Source organism: Procambarus clarkii, chromosome 1, assembly GCF_040958095.1.
Source record: "Procambarus clarkii isolate CNS0578487 chromosome 1, FALCON_Pclarkii_2.0, whole genome shotgun sequence".
Classification (NCBI taxonomy): Eukaryota; Metazoa; Arthropoda; class Malacostraca; order Decapoda; family Cambaridae; genus Procambarus; species Procambarus clarkii.
The window spans coordinates 55,057,932-55,076,264 of record NC_091150.1 but is presented as its reverse complement, the minus strand read 5'-3'; the positions used below and the strand labels follow the sequence as shown (position 1 = coordinate 55,076,264).

At 43.2% G+C, this 18,333-nt stretch overlaps 1 protein-coding gene across 1 annotated transcript in view; it reads right to left on the bottom strand.

Annotated features, from left to right (window-relative positions):
- LOC123748456 (uncharacterized) overlaps window positions 1–18,333 on the bottom strand; it is a 154,596-nt gene that overhangs the window by 8,253 nt on the left and 128,010 nt on the right. The window contains 2 exon segments of the mRNA XM_045730859.2: window positions 3,768–3,914; window positions 4,847–4,996. Of these exon segments, the coding sequence (XP_045586815.2) occupies window positions 3,768–3,914; window positions 4,847–4,996 (297 nt within the window).

The following is an 18,333-nucleotide window of genomic DNA, read 5'->3' as shown; positions in this document are numbered from 1 at the left end:
CCCGATTTGCCTAATAATCCAAGTTTTCATGAATTAATGGTTTTTCGACTACCTAACCTACCTAACCTAACCTAACCTAGCTTTTTCGGCTACCTAACCAAACCTAACCTATAAAGATAGGTTAGGTTAGGTTAGGTTAGGTAGGGTTGATTAGGTTCGGTCATATATCTACGTTAATTTAAACTCCAATAAACAAAAATTGACCTCATACATAATGATATGGGTAGCTTTATCATTTCATAAGAAAAAAATTAGAAAAAATATATTAATTCAGGAAAACTTGGCTTATAAGGCAAATCGGGCCTTGAATAGTAGGCCAAAAAGTGAGTTCTGGCTACTAGGTACGACATATATATATATATATATATATATATATATATATATATATATATCTTTATACAACACGTTTAATTGGAATTATTTATATTAGTTATTATATATATTAAATTTGAATTATTAATTGTGCAAAGTTAATTGTTATGATTTTATAAAACACGCTAAGTGGATTGACTCTTGCAAAGTTTGAACAGCCTTGATGATCTTGCTCGTTAATTAATTGGGACCTCCCCAAGTTTATTGGCTTGAGAAATGAATCCCACAAATGATTTAAGACATATTTCAACGATGAATTAATGACTGTCTAATGACAGAACTGTCATCTGTCTATCATCTTTCATCATCTGCCTGGACACGTCTGCCTGTGAGAACTTGTGTATGCTCCCTGGAAACACAAACCGAAATTGTCTATTTTCCGCTTGTTACAACTTGTAATAAAGTTGTCACATCTTGACTTAACGTGTTTTTGACGTATTAGAACGTTGTTACAACTTGCTATATAGGTTGTTATAACTGGTTAGGAAGTGTTAAAACTTGTTCGAACGTTGTACCAACGTCGTAGTTTCGGTGTGTGTTTGGAATGCTTTGTTCCCTCCCTTGTGTAGAGGGACTATGTCTGTTGCTTTCAGCGCATCTGGTAGCTCCCCTGTGTCCAAGCTCTTCCTCCACACTATACTGAGTGTCTGTGCTACAGGCACTTTGCATTTCTTTATAAATATTGAATTCCATGAGTCTGGACCCGGGACTGAGTGCATGGGCATATTGTCAATTTCTCTTTCAAAATCTGCTACGCTCGTGTTGATATCAGTTATATTTGCATGTGTTTGGATATCACTCATAAAGAAGTTGTCTGGATCTTCCATTTTCATGCTGTGTATCGGAGTGCTAAACATGTCCTCATACTGTTTTTTTAGGATTTCGCTAATTTCTTTGTCATCCTTCGTGTACGAACCTTCGCTAGTATGAATAGGTCCAATACTGGCAGTGGGTTTTGCTTTTGATTTAGCATATGTGAATATTTTGGGATTTTCTTTATTTCTTGAACTGCTTTCTGTTCTAGTTGCCTTTCTTCACTCTCTGTTCGATTTCTTCAATCTCCCTGTTTAAATGCAACCCGATATTCCTTCTTTGTATAGAAAGTCGTGTCTGCTTAAGCAATTCCGTTAATTCCTTCTATCTTTTGCAATGTCTGCGTTCTCATTCTACATTGGGCCTCTTTCTGGCTTTCCTCAAAGGAACATGTTTCAGACAGACTTCATATGCTTCAGAAGTCAGTTTTTTTATTCCTTGTGTAGGATTTTTATTCCTTAGAACACTTTCCCATTGAATGTTTGTAAGTTCCCTGTTTATTTTCTCCCAGTCTATCCTTTTATTATTAAAATTGAATATATTGAATACTCATTCTCGCTTGTTGTTTCTCTTGGGCCTACTACCGTTATTAATGTTAGTTTGCACTTCAATGAGCTTGTGGTACGTAGTGATTAGCTCATCATTGTTCGTGAATATCAGATCCAGTGTGTTTTCGTTCCTAGTTGGTTCTGTAATCTACTGACTGAGCGAGAATGTGTTACAGAATCTCAGTAGTTCTCTGACTTGTGGTTGGTTATTTCCAGGTTGATTTCCTGCTATAATGGTATTGTTTACTATTCTCCATTTTAAACTGGGTAGATTGAAGTCTCCAAGGAAGATAATATCTGATACTGGGTATGTGAAGTGAAGTGAAGAGCAGGGGTGCCATAGGCACAATCAGAGAACACTGTATAAACATCAGAGGTCCACGGTTGTTCAACGTCCTCCCAGCGACTATAAGAAATATTGCCGGAACAACAGTGGACATCTTCAAGAGGAAACTAGATTGTTTCCTCCGAGGAGTGCCGGACCAACCGGGCTGTGGTGGGTATGTGGGCCTGCGGGCCGCTCCAAGCAACAGCCGAGTGGACCAAACTCTCACAAGTCAAGCCTGGCCTCGGGCCGGGCTTGGGGAGTAGAACTCCGAGAACCCCATCAACCAGGTATCAACCAGGTAATGTGCGTTTACATAGCTAACCGCAATTCTGAGCAGCTTACACATGCCCTGTATTCACACACATACACATACACATATATATATATAGATACATCTAAATTTATGTCTCTCGTACTCTGACAGGGTAAAATGGCTGCTATAGAAACTAGTGTGTTATAAAGCACTTAACCACTGAAGGTGATTAATATGTTTTTACAAGCTCAGGTTAGAGTTACGTCACATACATTGTATAACTGATGTATTACATAGTCAATCTTGGGTACAGGTTCAGTATATCATCAAGTGTTCCAGTGTTCAGGGAGTATTTACAGAGTTCAGCATACCTCAGCCCAGGAGAGCGACAGTCAATATGGGACAGTCTACCATATAATGTTCAATGGAGTGCACGTTTTCTCTTTCACAAAGTTGACACATTGTGTCATGTGTCATTTGATATATTTGAGTCGACATTTGACTCATGACTCGACATTTGAGTTTTGAGAAAGCTGCCAGATACGGCTATATCCCGGGCGTATTCTGGCCACTATAACATCACATTTATTTATTAATAAACATTATGATGAATACCGCAAGGAGACATTTATATATGGAACTAATAGCGCAAGAACTCGGCAATGTGATGTTATAGTGGCCAGAATACGCCTGGGATATAGCCGTATCTGGCAGCTTTCTCAACACCCAAATGTCCAATACACCATGTGTCAACTTTATGAAAGAGAAAACACGCATTCCATTGAACATTAAATGGTAGACTGTCCCATATTGAGTGACTCGCTCTCCCGGGTTGAGATATGCCGAACTCTGTAAATCCTCTCTCAACACTGTAACACTTGATGATACTGTACCTATCTAGCGTGAGGGTCGAGATCAACCTGCTCTCTCCGGCGCGACAACACCTGTGAGAGGGCCGAGATCAACCCGCTCTCTCCGGCGCGACAACACCTGTGAGAGGGCCGAGATCAACCCGCTCTCTCCGGCGCGACAACACCTGTGTGAGGGCCGAGATCAACCCGCTCTCTCCGGCGCGACAACACCTGTGAGAGGGCCGAGATCAATCCGCTCTCTCCGGCGAGACAACACCTGTGAGAGGGCCGAGATCAACCCGCTCTCTCCGGCGCAACAACACCTGTGAGAGGGCCGAGATCAACCCGCTCTCTCCGGCGCAACAACACCTGTGTGAGGGCCGAGATCAACCCGCTCTCTCCGGCGCGACAACACCTGTGAGAGGGCCGAGATCAACCCGCTCTCTCCGGCGCAACAACACCTGTGAGAGGGCCGAGATCAACCCGCTCTCTCCGGCGCGACAACACCTGTGAGAGGGCCGAGATCAACCTGCTCTCTCCGGCGCGACAACACTTGTGAGAGGGCCGAGATCAGCCCGTCCTCTATAACGCGTAATACCCACCGAAGTGAAACCTCCAGAGATCGTTGAGCATCTCGCCCTGACGCTCGCCGCCGAACACGACCATGGAGGCGTGGAGCTTGGCGGCCACGTGGGAGTGCAGGTAGCCCGGGTGTGGCCGCGCCCGCACCTGCGTCCACGTCAGACTCACTGCGGAGGACATAACCTAATATAAGAATTACGGACACTACAGATGGCCTGGAGGCCCGTGTGATGAGGCTCCTCTGTACCTGTTATAATTATCATTCACGAAAGTGTTCAGACTGTGAATGATTTTCTAGAGTTAGCCTAACAAGTCTAATTTAGAGATTTTTTTTTTAGATTTGAACTTTTGGAATGATTATATAGTAGTAGTAGTAGGCATCCATCGGTCTCAGGAGACTATGGAGTTGCGCTCTGATGTCGGCCTGGTCTGGAGTGGCCTCACCAGGGCGCAAAGCCAGGGTAGGTTGATTCGGGGAAGAAGCTGTTACCCAGGCAGCAGGTCCTCCCTCTCCACGGCGCTGAAAGTCTCCAATGGAAAGGCATACGCCAATACGATTGGTTCCAGCGCCGTCGCAGGAACTGGGAGTTCCGGGGATGACCTCGAAACGTTCCGGATGAACGTTTAAAATTAGTAACACTAATTTTAAACGTTCAAATCGAACAAAAAAATATATAACTAAATTAGCCTTATTAAGCTAACTTTAGAAAATCATTCACAGTCTGAACACTGAACGACAGTGAAGAAAATCGTAAGAAATATTGAGAAGATTCGTCTTAGAATCATTAATCTTACCCTTTTGGTCATATTCAACAATATATTATTTAATGACCAATCAAAATTTTAATCAACACTATATGAGCAGCTTAACCTAACTTACGTGTGCATATTATTCAACAATACTCCAGAACAAGGCTTAACACAATTTTATTAATTTGTCAATAAACCGTTGATACTAGTGGTGAAATAATTTCTAAAATCCGAAGCTGTCACTCTACCAACTAGGCCATGACGCTGACAAAAGGAAAGTACCTTCACGGTGACCATAACCTGCAGTGCATCTTGAGTACACAAGCCTTGCATCGTCTCACACACTGACCTGTGTCGTAGCGCCAGAAGTCATTCCTCTCCTGCAGGTCGGTCATGCCGCCGTACACCCACATCTGGTCGTCGTGCATCACGGCAGAGTGGGCGTGACGTGGGGCCGGCTGCTCCCCCCTCGACGACACCTGCGTCCACGACTCGTCCCCTGTGGAAGTCAAACTCTTGTGAGCTCCTTTGAGTCAATGGCAGGCAGTTACTGGATTCAGTGCTGTGTTGTACTGATTTGTTACCCGAGTAGTTCCTAGTGCTGTGGTGGCTAGTGGTATTACCAGAGTGGTTCCTAGTGCTGTGGTGGCTAGTGGTATTACCAGAGTGGTTCCTAGTGCTGTGGTGGCTAGTGGTATTACCAGAGTGGTTCCTAGTGCTGTGGTGGCTAGTGGTATTACCAGAGTGGTTCCAAGTGCTGTGGTGGCTAGTGGTATTACCAGAGTGGTTCCTAGTGCTGTGGTGGCTAGTGGTATTACCAGAGTGGTTCCTAGTGCTGTGGTGGCTAGTGGTATTACCAGAGTGGTTCCTAGTACTGTGGTGGCTAGTGGTATTACCAGAGTGGTTCCTAGTACTGTGGTGGCTAGTGGTATTACCAGAGTGGTTCCTAGTACTGTGGTGGCTAGTGGTATGGTATTCCTAGTGCTGTGGTATTACCCAAGTGGCTCTTGGCGAGGTTTTGCCTCGCCCTTAAGTTAGGCGCGGTAACTGCTAATATTACCAGATAAAGTTACGGTCAACCCCCCCCCCCCCCCCCACACACACACACACAACGTCTCATAGCCACATGGAGCGTGGCGGGCGATGCTGCATCAGGCCAACCTTCTCCTCACAGCTGCGGTATAAACTAAGGTAGAGTCTGTTAGGCGTGTTCGACCTCCTCCCACCGGGCGCCATGATGGTTCTGTACAATTTGTATAACCTTCACCGGACACCTGCGCACAAAGTCGCTTGGAAAACGCCCGGGTAACGCGTTGCGTTAGTTTGGGGATACCAGAGGCGACGTTTTATGTGCTACTGGAACTTTAAACAGCATAAGATATTATTAACTTTACGTTATCAAGTCTTACCTAAGCTGGATCTTGTTTTTCCTAACACAACCTTACGTATTTTGGCCTGACCTTAACCACGCTGTTCCAGCAACCTGTCCTCAAGGAGGAAATACGCTCACTGGAATAGATTTGAGACCGACGTCATAATTAGTGTTATTTTCTATTATTTATCCATGGTTAGGTTAGGTTAAGGTTTGATTAGGTTAGGTTTCATTACATTTTGTTACGTCAATATGGTGTATAATTGACGATAATGTGTGGAGGGAATTTGAAAACTATTTCAGTGCCCCCGAGAACTGTATTTACAGAAAACCAAATTCTTTACAGAAAACTTTTTTCATCATACACTTTTTATATTTTATACCAACGCTATAATAAAATTATAACGAAAATAATCGAGAATAATAACAAATAACAAGAATAATATAACGAGAATAATCTAACATTCTTTCAGACCAAATATCACAAATATCTACATAACTATCCAGGTTGTTTGAGGGTGTAGTGTCTCATAGTAACGGATGTGGTCTGAGGACTGGCCGGCTCCTCACATAACCTAAACAAATAATCCTGGAATTGAAGGTAACGCTTGACGCCCTGACTGCTGAGTCTCACAGGCACAGTCTCTCACAGACACAGAGACTGACAGACATCACTTCCGAGCACTGCATACATCTTCTGGGAGACCTATTAGTGAGTATGCTGACGCAGCATTGAATCCCCTACCTAAAGATGCACAAAACACAGCTAAAAAATGTTTCAAAAGATAGGCAAAAAGAGGCTCGTTCCCGAGCTAAGGGGACTGAGCTATGAAGAAAGACTGACGGAACACTGAGGGGAAGATTAAGGAATCGGAGACATGATAACGACGTACACAATACGAAGGGGAATTGCCCGAAGATATGAAAAAATGTTCAAATTAAGGAACAGTTGAACGAGAGGATATAATTGGAAACTAAACAACACAGATGAGTCACAGGGACGTCGTAAATAAGTGGAACGGATTAGAGGGGAAATTTGTCAAAGCCAATTCGATACACAGCTTTAACTGTAAATATGAACTGAAAAACGAGAGAAAAAGAGTCACTGTACTGGTGGAAAGGCGGAATGTAAGAGCACAAGCTCAACTCTGTAAGCTCAACCAGGTGAGTACACAGCCACACATCAGACCAACAAAGACCTACAGATTCACAACAACAGACCCGTGAACATCATTACCAAGCAGTACACAAATCACAATAGCGTGATGCATCAAATGAACAAATCTACAAGGGCCGTGACGAGGGTTCGAACCTCGTCTGGTTCGAACTTAAGGAAACGTCTGGGATCCTCTCGGACGTAGGTTCGAATCCTCGTCACGACCCTTGTGGATTTGTTCATTACCAAGCAGCTTTAATGTCTCCGAACGCTCAAAAACCGTATTTTTCAATAAAGAGTTTTACTCGTAATTGTATCTACTGCGTCAAAAATACTTAATTCACGTTTTCTCTTTAATATTAAAAGCATGGACTAAAAATAATTTTTTGGGGGGCATACAGCCCTTTGGGGAATTATCAGTAAGCCACAGATAATCTTATTAGTGGCACCCAACAGTTCAAATAATCTATATTGATAATCATATTACCTCACGCTGGCTTAACTATATTATTCACTGATTTTATACATTCGCTGACCCAAATAGGGATATATTTAATATCCCGATTTATAAAATATTTAACTGATATTTAAACATAAAATATTTATGTTTTTGTCTTTTCTCTTTACATCCCTATTATATGCATGTATTGCAAATGGCTAACGTTTTATATATATATATATATATATATATATATATATATATATATATATATATATATATATATATGTCGTACCTAGTAGCCAGAACGCACTTCTCAGCCTACTATGCAAGGCCCGATTTGCCTAATAAGCCAAGTTTTCATGAATTAATTGTTTTTCTACTACCTAACCTACCTAACCTAACCTAACTTTTTCGGCTACCTAACCAAACCTAACCTATAAAGATACGTTAGGTTAGGTAGAGTTGGTTAGGTTCGGTCATATATCTACGTTAATTTTAACTCCAATAAAAAAAAATTGACCTCATACATAATGAAATGGGTAGCTTTATCCTTTCATAAGAAAAAAATTAGAGAAAATATATTAATTCAGGAGAACTTGGCTTATTAGGCAAATCGGGCCTTGAATAGTAGGCCAAAAAGTGAGTTCTGGCTACTAGGTACGACATATATATATATATATATATATGTCGTACCTAGTAGCCAGAACGCACTTCTCAGCCTACTATACAAGGCCAGATTTGCCTAATAAGCCAAGTTTTCCTGAATTAATATATTTTCTCAATTTTTTTTCTTATGAAATGATAAAGCTTCCCATGTCAATGTTTGAGGTCAATTTTTTTTTATTGGAGTTAAAATTAACGTAGATATATGACCGAACCTAACCAACCCTACCTAACCTAATCTAACCTATCTTTATAGGTTAGGTTAGGTTAGGTAGCAGAAAAAGTTAGGTTAGGTTAGGTAGGTTAGGTAGTCGAAAAACAATTAATTCATGAAAACTTGGCTTATTAGGCAAATCGGGCCTTGCATATTAGGCTGAGAAGTGCGTTCTGGCTACTAGGTACGACATATATATATATATATATATATATATATATATATATATATATATATATATATATATATATATATATATGACCGAAAAAGTAAGATTAATAATTCTAACACGAATTTTCTCTATCTTTCTTATGTTTCTTTTCACTGTTGATGGTAATTCAAAGATCAATTCTCCAAAATTCATTTTTATTTCTAGTCTGACGCGACACTTGAGCGCGTTTCGTAAAACTTATTACATTTTCAAAGACTTTAGTTTGCAAACACACAACTGAAACTGAATAGAGCTTTGCACATCTTCGAGTTTATATCTACATTTGGGTGAGGTGGATGAGGTGAAAACGAACTTTCAACAATGGGTATTAAATGGGGATTAAATTCAAACACAAGACAGAACACGAAACAATGGGTATTGAATGGAAGTAATTGTAGAAAGCCTATTGGTCCATATTTCTTGATGCTTCTATATTGGAGCGGAGTCTTGAGGTGGGTAGAATATAGTTGTGCATTAATTGGCTGTTGATTGCTGGTGTTGAAGAAGCTAACACAACACCTATACCCCCTATTAGACTATTTTACAGGAACTTCTTTTCCACAGCCCATAAAACGGAGGAATGGGTCCTGAAAGATATTGTTAATAGAAACGTTATCCCTACAGACAAAAATCAGAAGATACAACTGACGATTTACTATAAAACCAGAAAACTGCCAGCCTACTCATGAGAAACTCTCCAGACACAAAGCAGAACGCTTTAAAAGAGACCAACGTCGTCTATGCCTTCAAATGCCCTCTTGGGGACTGTAAGCTCCAAAAAACCCAGTATATAGGCAAGACAACAACATCTCTTTCCAGGCGTTTAACGATGCATAAGCAACAGGGCTCCATTAAGGAACATATAATCTCTTCCCACAAACAAACCATCACCAGAGAAATCTTAGCAAACAACACAGAAATCATCGATAGATACAGCGATAGCAGGCGGCTTGACGTCTGCGAGGCACTACACATCAAGAAGTCAACACCAGCAATCAACAGCCAATTAATGCACAACTATATTCTACCCACTTCAAGCCTGCGCTCCAATATAGAAGCATCAAGAAATATGGACCAATAGGCTTTCTACAATTACTTCCATTCAATACCCATTGTTTCGTGTTCTGTCTTGTGTTAGAATTTAATACCCATTTAATACCCATTGTTGAAAGTTCGTTTTCACCTCATCCACCTCATCCAAATGTAGATATAAACTCGAAGATGTGCAAAGCTCTATTCAGTTTCAGTTGTGTGTTTGCAAACTAAAGTCTTTGAAAATGTAATAAGTTTTACGAAACGCGCTCAAGTGTCGCGTCAGACTAGAAATAAAAATGAATTTTGGAGAATTGATCTTTGAATTACCATCAACAGTGAAAGAAACATAAGAAAGATAGAGAAAATTCGTGTTAGAATTATTAATCTTACTTTTTCGGTCATATTTAATAATATATGTCTACAGGAAAGACTGCTACCGAAATATATATATATATATTATATATATATATATTGCAAGACATGAAGTCAACGACATCATCAAGAGGAGCCTCGCCACAGCCCGCTGCCCGGCACAAAGAGAACCACACTTATCCAGACCTAACGACCCTCAGAAGCGCCCTGATGGGGTCACCTTGCTACCTTGGAAGGATGGTAAGCAAGTGGTATGGGACTACACGTGCGCTGCCACACTGGCCAGTACCTACCTCCACTACAGCACACGTGAAAGCGGTGGTGCTGCTTCTTTCAGGGAATCGCAGAAAATTATTAAATACAGAGGTCTAGCACACTGCTACAGCTTTGTTCCGATCGGCTCGGAGACCCTCGGTTCGTGGGGAAAATGTGCATTGAAGTTTCCTGAAGGAATTGGGGAACAAATTGATCAGCGCTACAAAAGACCAGAGAGCAAAAAGTTTCTTGTTCCAGCGCCTCAGTGTTGCGATTCAGAGGGGAAATGCCTGTTGCGTCTTGGGCACTAGTCCAACTTCAGAGGAATTCGAAGAAGTGTTTGACTTGCAACAATGATCGAACCCGTCTGTGACATTCATCAATGTTTCCCATTGTTGTGTTCTTCAAGAGATCCATAACCTTTAAGCACCTTTTTGCATTATTATTTTTGTATCAACCCATGTATATCTTGTAACCATCAAATGCATAATAAAGCACAAAAAATATTCAAGGAAGGGGGTGGTAGGAGAAAAGCACACAGAAACTGTATTGGAGGGGATCTAAACATTCCCTCTAATGCGTTATGCGTGGTTTCCTCCGAGGCTATGGGTCCCCCTTCTTCCAGCTAGAGGTGGTACTCCCTTCCTATGTATTTATATATATATATATATATATATATATATATATATATATATATATATATATATATATATATATATATATATACACACACTTTCTCTATGAAGAATATCATGCAAATGGCATTAGAGTTTGATATCCTCAAGATTATTTCCCAAGAGAAGGCCGCAGACGGCGCCTTGTGTAATGTCAGTCCTCATCATCCTATACACATCGCTTAACTCACTCTAAGTGAATGATAATTTTTTTTGTATTAATATATTAGGTACTTGTGCATTAGTGCAGCTGCCCTAGACTATATGAAGGGGAGTACAGTGTGTCAAAAACGAGATGCTAAAAATCTCCATCACACAGGATGGTTAGTCATACAGAGGCATGTGATCAGTAGTCTGCACTGACAGACTCTGGGTGCATGATGAGGATATCATCAACACAAGAGTGAATAAAGCAGCAGTAGAACTGAGTCTCCATCTCGCAGGATGGTTAGTCATATGGAATGACAATTAAATCCTTAGCCTAAACTCTGCCTATGGCAATATCACACCATATTTCACCATAAACAATTCACGCAAATGTAGTGACTCTCGTCTCATTGATCATCCTCACCATTTGCAACTTTTTGTTTTTGTATATGTACATTGCGTTAATTAAATGTACATTGCGTTAATTAATTTCCACTATAAATAATGAACGCAATACGTTCGGGACTCATTTATACCTAATAAACAGCCCCAGATTTTCTGTAAATAAGATGAATTCGGACCCAAATAAAGTTTTAAGAGTTAAAATTGAAAGTTAATGGATCAATAATTAAAATTTGGGAATTAAATCCGATGCTGACACACCAGACCACAGCATGCTGACACACCTGACCACAGCATGCTGACACACCTGACCACAGCATGCTGACACACCAGACCACAGCATGCTGACACACCTGACCACAGCATGCTGACACACCAGACCACAGCATGCTGACACACCTGACCACAGCATGCTGACACACCTGACCACAGCATGCTGACACACCAGACCACAGCATGCTGACACACCTGACCACAGCATGCTGACACACCAGACCACAGCATGCTGACACACCAGACCACAGCATGCTGACACACCTGACCACAGCATGCTGACACACCTGACCATAGCATGCTGACACACCTGACCACAGCATGCTGACACACCTGACCACAGCATGCTGACACACCTGACCACAACATGCTGACACACCTGACCACAACATGCTGACACACCAGACCACAGCATGCTGACACACCTGACCACAGCATGCTGACACACCTGACCACAACATGCTGACACACCTGAACCACAACATGCTGACACACCTGTCCACAACATACTGACACACCTGAACCACAACATGCTGACACACCTGTCCACAACATACTGACACACCTGACCACAACATACTGACACACCTGAACCACAGCATGCTGACACACCTGAACCACAGCATGCTGATACACCTGACCACAACATACTGACACACCTGTCCACAACATACTGACACACCTGAACCACAACATGCTGACACACCTGAACCACAACATACTGACACACCTGACCACAACATGCTGACACACCTGTCCACAACATACTGACACACCTGACCACAACATACTGACACACCTGACCACATCATGCTGACACACCTGACCACAACATACTGACACACCTGTCCACAACATACTGACACACCTGAACCACAACATACTGACACACCTGAACCACAACATACTGACACACCTGACCACAACATACTGATACACCTGAACCACAACATGCTGACACACCTGAACCACAACATGCTGATACACCTGACCACAACATGCTGACACACCTGTCCACAACATGCTGACACACCTGAACCACAACATACTGACACACCTGAACCACAACATACTGACACACCTGAACCACAACATACTGACACACCTGACCACAACATGCTGACACACCTGAACCACAACATACTGACACACCTGAACCACAACATACTGACACACCTGAACCACAGCATGCTGACACACCTGAACCACAGCATGCTGATACACCTGACCACAACATGCTGACACACCTGTCCACAACATACTGACACACCTGAACCACAGCATGCTGACACACCTGAACCACAGCATGCTGACACACCTGACCACAACATGCTGACACACCTGTCCACAACATACTGACACACCTGTCCACAACATACTGACACACCTGAACCACAGCATGCTGACACACCTGAACCACAACATGCTGATACACCTGACCACAACATACTGACACACCTGTCCACAACATACTGACACACCTGTCCACAACATACTGACACACCTGACCACAACATACTGACACACCTGTACACAACATACTGACACACCTGAACCACAGCATGCTGACACACCTGACCACAGCATGCTGACACACCTGACCACAACATGCTGACACACCTGAACCACAACATGCTGATACACCTGACCACAACATACTGACACACCTGAACCACAGCATGCTGACACACCTGACCACAGCATGCTGACACACCTGAACCACAACATGCTGACACACCTGAACCACAACATGCTGACACACCTGAACCACAACATGCTGATACACCTGTCCACAACATACTGACACACCTGAACCACAGCATGCTGACACACCTGAACCACAGCATGCTGATACACCTGAACCACAACATGCTGACACACCTGAACCACAACATACTGACACACCTGTCCACAACATACTGACACACCTGACCACAACATACTGACACACCTGAACCACAACATACTGACACACCTGAACCACAACATACTGACACACCTGAACCACAACATACTGACACACCTGAACCACAACATGCTGACACACCTGACAAGTAAACAACAATTCACACTCAGTTGATACATAACTTTTATTATCCATCACTCCACAAAATATATAAATAATAATCACCTTACTACGATATTCACCGTAACCAACTTAACGTTTAAGCAGACAAGAGTCAGCAGATGAAACTAACAACATAAACATGTTTACAGTTAATTGACAAGTGATACGTCGAGTTAACAGCCAAGAAACCCGAGGACAACAGAAGGAGGTGTTGCCACGAGGGTCGGCCAACACCGGTGAGAGGAGATATCTGGAACATGGCGGGTGGATTCGAACCGACGACCCCTTGTCTCTCCCCTTGACGCACTCGTAACCGAGTGGACACGATGGGCTTCAACCTGATATCCGGCCCAAACTTGTAAACCAACAGAGGTTAACTATCATAATAAATGGAGAGAGTTAACTTGTATACCGCACAGAAGATCAATAGCGTATGTACGATATTCATCACAAATCAGTAATCATTAGGATCTAAAGTACATCAGTACATATATCCGGCCAGCAGGGCATTTTTACACGCAACCAAATACACACATAAATGTGTCTAACCTTCGCTTGAAACAATCGAGTAATCCATCGTGTATAATGTTATCTGGTAATTTGTTCCAAAGGTCATCGACCTTGTTTCTAAACGAGCGTTTCCGACGTCTTTTCTGAATCCAAACGTCTCCAATTATCCCGAGGTGTGAGGAGAGACGAAGGGAAGGGAGCTATTAGCGGAAATCACCAAGCCATTACGATTATGTAGCACTAGGAAGGGGGGTCAGGATAAGGACTTGGGATGGAACGGGGAGGGAACGAATGGTACCCAACCACTTGGACGGTCGGGGATTGAACGCTGACCTGCATGAAGCGAGACCGTCGCTCTACCGTCCAGTCCAAGTGGTTGGTTGTGAGGAACGACAACATTGAGAGCTTGTGGTGGTGACCACCTCCAGGTCCACCTGAGTCTCTCACAAAGGATTAATAGGTTTCATCGATGAGGTACAGTCGCTTCTCATTGGTTCATATTTTAACAACAATACTTGTTGGTTATACTGTTATGAATGTGTACTCGCCTAGTTGTGCTTGCTGCCAGCCGCTGCCAGGCTCCAAGTTTCCTCCCTTGTGGCACAGATGTCGTACTCCTATTGTAGTTGTCCACTTAGCACAATCCTACACTGCCACTAAATTGCTATTGCCTATGGGTTGTGTTACACTTTGTACTATCACTACACACTGACTTTCCTCCGTATCACTTTGATGACCAGAGCTATGACTACTTATTCGAGGAGCGCGGCCCAACACGTGTTCCCTATCCCTACGCCATGACTGTGTGTGTGTGTGTGTGTGTGTGTGTGTGTGTGTGTGTGTGTGTGTGTGTGTGTGTGTGTGTGTGTGTGTGTGTGTGTACGCGCGCGCGCGCGCGTGCGTATTCACCTAGTTGTGCTTGCGGGGGTTGAGCTCTGCTCTTTCGACCCGCCTCTCAACTGTCAATCAACTGTTACTATTTTTTTTCTTACACACACACACACACACACACGCACGCGCGCACACACACACACACACACACACACACACACACACACACACACACACACACACACACACACACACACACACACATACACAGGAAGCAGCCCATAACAGCAACAGGGGCATCAGGGTGAAAGAAACTCTGCCCATTTTTGTTTCTCGCCAGCGCCAGGAATCGAACCCGGGCCACAGGATTGTGTGTCCAGCGTGCTATCCACACAGCCACCGGCGCCCCTACGTGTGTGTGTGTGTGTGTGTGTACTCACCCATCTGTACTCACCTAATTGTGCTTGCGGGGGTTGAGCTTCGGCTCTTTGGTCCTGCCTCTCAACCGTTAATCTACTGGTGTACAGATTCCTAAAAATGTGTGTGTGTGTGTGTACTCACCTATTTGTGCCTGCAGGATCAAGCATTGACTCTTGGATCCATCCTTTTGAGCCATCGGTTGTTTACAGCAATGACTCCTGTCCCATTTCCCTATCATACCTAGTTCAAAAATTATGAATAGAATTTGCTTCCACAACCTGTACATGAAGTGCATTCCATTTCTCCACTACTCTCACGCTAAAGGAAAACTTCCTAACATCTCTGTGACTTATCTGAGTTTCCAGCTTCCACCCATGTCCCTTTGTTCTGTTACTATTACGTGTGAACATTTCGTCTATTTCCACTCTGTTGATTCCCCTAAGTATTTTATACGTTCCTATCATATCCCCGCCTCTCCCTTTTTTTCTAGTGTCGTAATGCTCAGTTCCTTCAGGCGATCTTCATACCCCGTCCCTCGTAACGCTGGGACGAGTCTTGTTGCAAACTTCTGAACCTTTTTCAGTTTCCTTGTGTGTTTCTTCAGATGGGGACTCCATGATGGGGCGGCATGCCTCACGTGGGCAGTGTAAAGCGCCCTAAATGCCTCTTTACTTAGGTTTATGAATGATGTTCTAACTTTTGCCAGTGTAGAGTACGCTGCTGTCGATATCCTATTTACATGTGCTTCAGGAGATAAATTAGGTGATACGTCCACGCCCAGGTCTCTTTCTCGAGTCATCACATGTAGGCAGTTCCCCTTCATTGTGTACTGTCCCTTTGGTCTCCTGTCACCTAATCCCATTTCCATAACTTTACATTTGCTCGTGTTGAACTCCAGTAGCCATTTCTCTGACCATCTCTGCAACCTGTTTAAGTCCTCTTGGAGGACCCTATAATCCTCATCTGTGTGTGTGTGTATTCACCTAGTTGTATTCACCTAGTTGTGTTTGCGGGGGATGAGCTTTGCTCTTTCGGCCCGCCTCTCAACTGTCAATCAACTGTTTTACTAACTACTTTTTTTTCCCACACCACACACACCCCAGGAAGCAGCCCGTGACAGCTGACTAACTCCCAGGTACCTATTTACTGTTAGGTAACATGGGCATTCAGGGTGAAAGAAACTTTGCCCATTTGTTTCGTCTGGTGCGGGAATCGATCCCGCGCCACAGAATTACGAGTTCTGCGCGCTATCCATCCGGCTACCAGGCCCCCCCTATCCACCAGGCCCTCCGCCTACCTGTGTGTGTGTGTGTGTGTGTGTGTGTGTGTGTGTGTGTGTACTTACCTAATTGTGCTTGCGGGGGTTGAGCTCTGTCTCTTTGGTCCCCCCTCTCAACTGTCAATCAACTAAGGTACAGGTTCCTGAGCCTACTGTGTGTTTGCGGGTGTGTGTAATCTCCAATGATTACATTTATATTACCTGTCTAAGGAGACCTTTCATCATCATCATATCATAGTCCATATCTATAAATGAAAACCTGTGTCTGATTGTCTGTCTTTCTGTCAGTTCAAGATTCAAGAGTGGAAGTCAGACCCTCTGTGGTAGCTTCACCCAACTTCCCCAGTAATTCATGTTAAGTTATGTGGCCAATATGGGCAGGTCAGGGCAGGCTTTAAAGAAAATGGTGTCATATGACATTGTTTCAAACTAATCTTTAAGCAAAATCTCGCAATACACATTCATTTAATTCTGAATTATTATTTGTATTCATTTTAGTTGGTCATATTGTCAAATCTTTTGACCTGATCATGTCAAAAAGTATAAAAATTGGAACAGATTGGAGCGGCCCGCAGACCCACATATACAGCCCCCTTCCCTCCCTGGGTGTGGTGTTCTTGCATATAATTCACCATTCTCAATTCACAATTCACACACACACACCATGCTCGATGTTTAGCAACACATCTTAAACTCCTTCATTACTTTGCATTCATGAATGTGGGTAGCAGCTAAACCATTTCTAAGCAGATTGTATGTTTCTAAGTTTAAATAATAAAAATATTCTGCAATAATTTTCATTAAATGACTTCAATTAGTTGTGGTGTGTGGCCCTCATGAACCCACAAATGTGCACCACCACAACAATATATATATATATATTCCTGTAATTAGGTACAACAGAGGGGAGAGCCCATTCCATCCACTTACACCTCACGAAAGAATTAATTCCATACAAGATTTCCACGCCACTTGTTCCAATCGTATCGGTGATAACATCACGTGAAGATAACATTCACCGAGTACTTTTTAAAACGACCAATTAGAAGATGGCCTCGGTTCTCCCAAAGAAGTAAAGCGGTATAGGCTTGTCGGTATTGGGTCAAGTGACCTCTCCTGCACACCCTTCAACTCAAGGGTCAAGTGACCTCTCCTGCACACCCTTCAACTCAAGGGTCAAGTGACCTCTCCTGCACACCCTTCAACTCAAGGGTCAAGTGTCCTCTCCGGCACACCCTTCAACTCAAGGGTCAAGTGACCTCTCCTGCGCACCCTTCAACTCAAGGGTCAAGTGTCCTCTCCTGCACACCCATCAACTCAAGGGTCAAGTGTCCTCTCCTGCACACCCATCAACTCAAGGGTCAAGTGACCTCTCCGGCACACCCATCAACTCAAGGGTCAAGTGTCCTCTCCTGCACACCCATCAACTCAAGGGTCAAGTGTCCTCTCCTGCACACCCATCAACTCAAGGGTCAAGTGACCTCTCCGGCACACCCATCAACTCAAGGGTCA